This window comes from Sinocyclocheilus rhinocerous, unplaced genomic scaffold, assembly GCF_001515625.1.
Source record: "Sinocyclocheilus rhinocerous isolate Xijiao unplaced genomic scaffold, SAMN03320098_v1.1 scaffold8, whole genome shotgun sequence".
Lineage (NCBI taxonomy): Eukaryota > Metazoa > Chordata > Actinopteri > Cypriniformes > Cyprinidae > Sinocyclocheilus > Sinocyclocheilus rhinocerous.
The window spans coordinates 1,816,007-1,818,923 of record NW_015666800.1 but is presented as its reverse complement, the minus strand read 5'-3'; the positions used below and the strand labels follow the sequence as shown (position 1 = coordinate 1,818,923).

Genomic DNA, 2,917 nt, shown 5'->3' with positions numbered 1-2,917 from the left:
GGACATAATTAATTATTTTACAAACTTCCCCTCACACAAAACCTTCTGCATTTTTAGATTAAAAAATAAACGTAATGTAGTATGATGTATAAGCTGTTTTACTCATGTGGACTAAAAAAAAATATCCCCACAAGGTCAAAAATTACCCGTATTATTATTCTTGCTCAATATTGGCTACGTGTGTGTGTCACACAAATGTATACATATATACATCTGTGTGCCACAAATGTGGGTGTTCCTCATAAAATAAATTAATTAAATTTATTATTAAATATTGTTGTTATTATTATATTAATTAACCTGTTTGACCCTCTAGGAAACTAAGGCAAATAACATCTGGTAACTATGGTATTTTGGCGCAAACTGATTACCGTGGTGTACAACTTTTAAAATTCCCTTTGGTATGAATCACATATACCCTACAAAATAATTTTTAAGAATAAGTTTTAATGTCGGGGACTCAAATATATGCCAAATATGCAAATTAGAGATAGATACGGTTGAACATTTTTTTTCAGTGTAACTTGGTACATGCATTCTGGAATGATGCATTCAGATGGATGCAACAAAGAATACCTGCAAGACTGATCCTCTCATGGGTCCTCTCAATTGTTACGTTTGGTTTGTTAATTAAGGATAAAAAGATATCTTATGTAGCCTAATAAATAATTGGTTGCTTTTGCTGAAATTGTACATTCATAAATGTAAATTTTTCAAAATTCCTCCATGATAAGTGGTTGTAATATATTTGGAGACATTAAGAGGGGTGAAATGTCCCAAAGCAAGGTATTTGTATTCTTTATTAGACAATTTCGGGTTTATAATGTAAAAGCCTCCTACTCCCCTACTTTTTTTTTACTTTTTTGGGTGTTTTTTCTCTTTCTCTCTCTCTCTCTCTCTTTTTCCAATATATTTATTTTACATTATATCATAAATGTATTATGTGGTATATGTAGTATAGAGTATAATATGAAACTTGAGTGTAATCTCAGTCTTGATATATAGGCTATGCTATATCTCTTTTATGAATGAATGCCTTTCTGTGTTGTTGTTCCAAGCATTTGAATAAAAAAAAAATACGAATAATAATAATAATAATAACTTATATGCACTGTGTTACCTGTTTTATAAGATCGTTATGAAAACTAAGGCTTTCTCTGCTTTTCTTGCAAGTTTTTATTTGCAGACACATGCACATTAACTTCCTCAATCAAAATAAAAGACCAGCTGATGGTCACGTGACTATCACATGATCAGTACATTAGGACACGGGCATTGGTGCTGTTTTTAAGATATCAGGCTACATGAACGCGAAAACAATGCGGTGAGTATGTTGTTGTTTGCATTTATGCAGTTATGTTACGCTAATCATAGTTTAAAGATCACGTTTGCAGAACTGTTTGTAAATCTCAAAGACAGCGGTTCACCTCATTAGGTCAGATGGTCAGGACAAAGAGTTCACATGATAAACCTGTTCCCTTGTGTACTGTTCTAGCATGTTAACTATTTAAGTTGACTGTTGGAGTTAAAATGACAAAAGTCTCTTGTGCGTTGGCCATAAAAACAATTTATTTGGCATTAAAGTGGGCTCTTAAAGTGACAGTGTTTATTTTTTTACAGGATTGCTGTTTTTGTTCTGAGCTTTATTTGGCTCGTCAATGGGGAGCTGCTTGAGGCTGATCAAGATGCTTCGTAAGACCCATGCATGCCTCTGTCTAGCAATAACTGAGTCCAAATTATAAGCTATATTGGTCACTTCTGATGTAATTTCCACATTTCATTTACACTAGAATCAGCCCTTGGAAAATGTTATTCTCAATGTTTTAGTGTGCCTGAGGACTGGATTCTGGTTGAAAGGGTGGGACCTTTGGAGGAAGTGGAACTTATATTTGCATTAAAGCAGCAGAATGTTAACCAGATGGAAGAGTTACTGAAACTAGTGTCAGACCCAGATTCACATCAATATGGTATTGAGCCTTTCATTTGTTATAATCCAAATTATCAAATGAAGAAATTAGTTCTTATTTTTTCGTTTATATTTTAGGGAAGCATCTGAGTTTGGAAGAAGTAGCTGCTCTTGTTCGGCCATCTCAGCTGACCGAGAAAGTAGTGCAGAATTGGCTCCAGAGTCATGGGGTCAAAAACTGTCACACAGTTGTAACACAGGACTTCCTTCAATGTGTCATGACTGTGCAGTAAGGACAGTTTTTGAGGGAATTTTCTAGTATCAATAGACCACAAAAATCAGATCAGTTTCTCATCTTCTATCTGTCCTTCTTAGGGTGGCTGAAACATTGCTCCCTGGCACTAAATTTCACCGCTACAGGAGAGATTCACACACTCTGTTGAGGTCAACATCTCTATACTCCGTTCATGAAGATGTGCATCAGCATCTAGACTTTGGTGAGCAGCTGACACCATTAGTTCATCATCTTCAGCTTCCATCCTATAAGCCTACTGTATCATATTTAATATATAAAATTCTAAAACTCTCTTAGTCATCATCATTATGTTGCATTGCATTATTGGATTTGCCCTCCACAATTAAAACTACAGAGCTTTGATCATAAAACTAAGCATTTTATTGTCATCTTACTAATACATATTGTTGGAAGGTTGTCCATATTATTGGACAACTGATATTTATATGTAATTTATTTAAGTAGTCTGCTATACAGTTAGAAAGTTCTCAATGATGTACATTATGGGCTATCAGAATTTCTGCATGTTTTGCTTAGATTTACTGGCCTCTGAGTTAAATTGAGTTGTTGTTTTTTTCTCCTTGAGTATGAGCTCCATATTCTTTCTATATGGGCCATAAAAGCCTAATGTATAAAAAATGATACAAAACATGTTTTTGCAACCTTTTTTTTTTAGATTTTAAAGATTTTGTTGAAAGGTTCAATGAATGTCCCAT

At 34.0% G+C, this 2,917-nt stretch overlaps 1 protein-coding gene across 2 annotated transcripts in view; it reads left to right on the top strand.

Moving 5' to 3' along the window:
* The first annotated feature begins 1,243 nt into the window (after positions 1 to 1,243).
* Positions 1,244 to 2,917, top strand: part of LOC107733161 (tripeptidyl-peptidase 1-like) — a 7,526-nt gene continuing 5,852 nt past the window's right edge. For both annotated transcript variants that reach the window (XM_016544693.1, XM_016544692.1), the window contains exons 1-5: positions 1,244 to 1,324; positions 1,621 to 1,692; positions 1,828 to 1,967; positions 2,045 to 2,195; positions 2,282 to 2,403. In XM_016544693.1, coding sequence (XP_016400179.1) covers positions 1,305 to 1,324; positions 1,621 to 1,692; positions 1,828 to 1,967; positions 2,045 to 2,195; positions 2,282 to 2,403 — 505 coding nt within the window. In that variant the 5' untranslated portion in view covers positions 1,244 to 1,304. The remainder of the gene's footprint in view (positions 1,325 to 1,620; positions 1,693 to 1,827; positions 1,968 to 2,044; positions 2,196 to 2,281; positions 2,404 to 2,917) is intronic.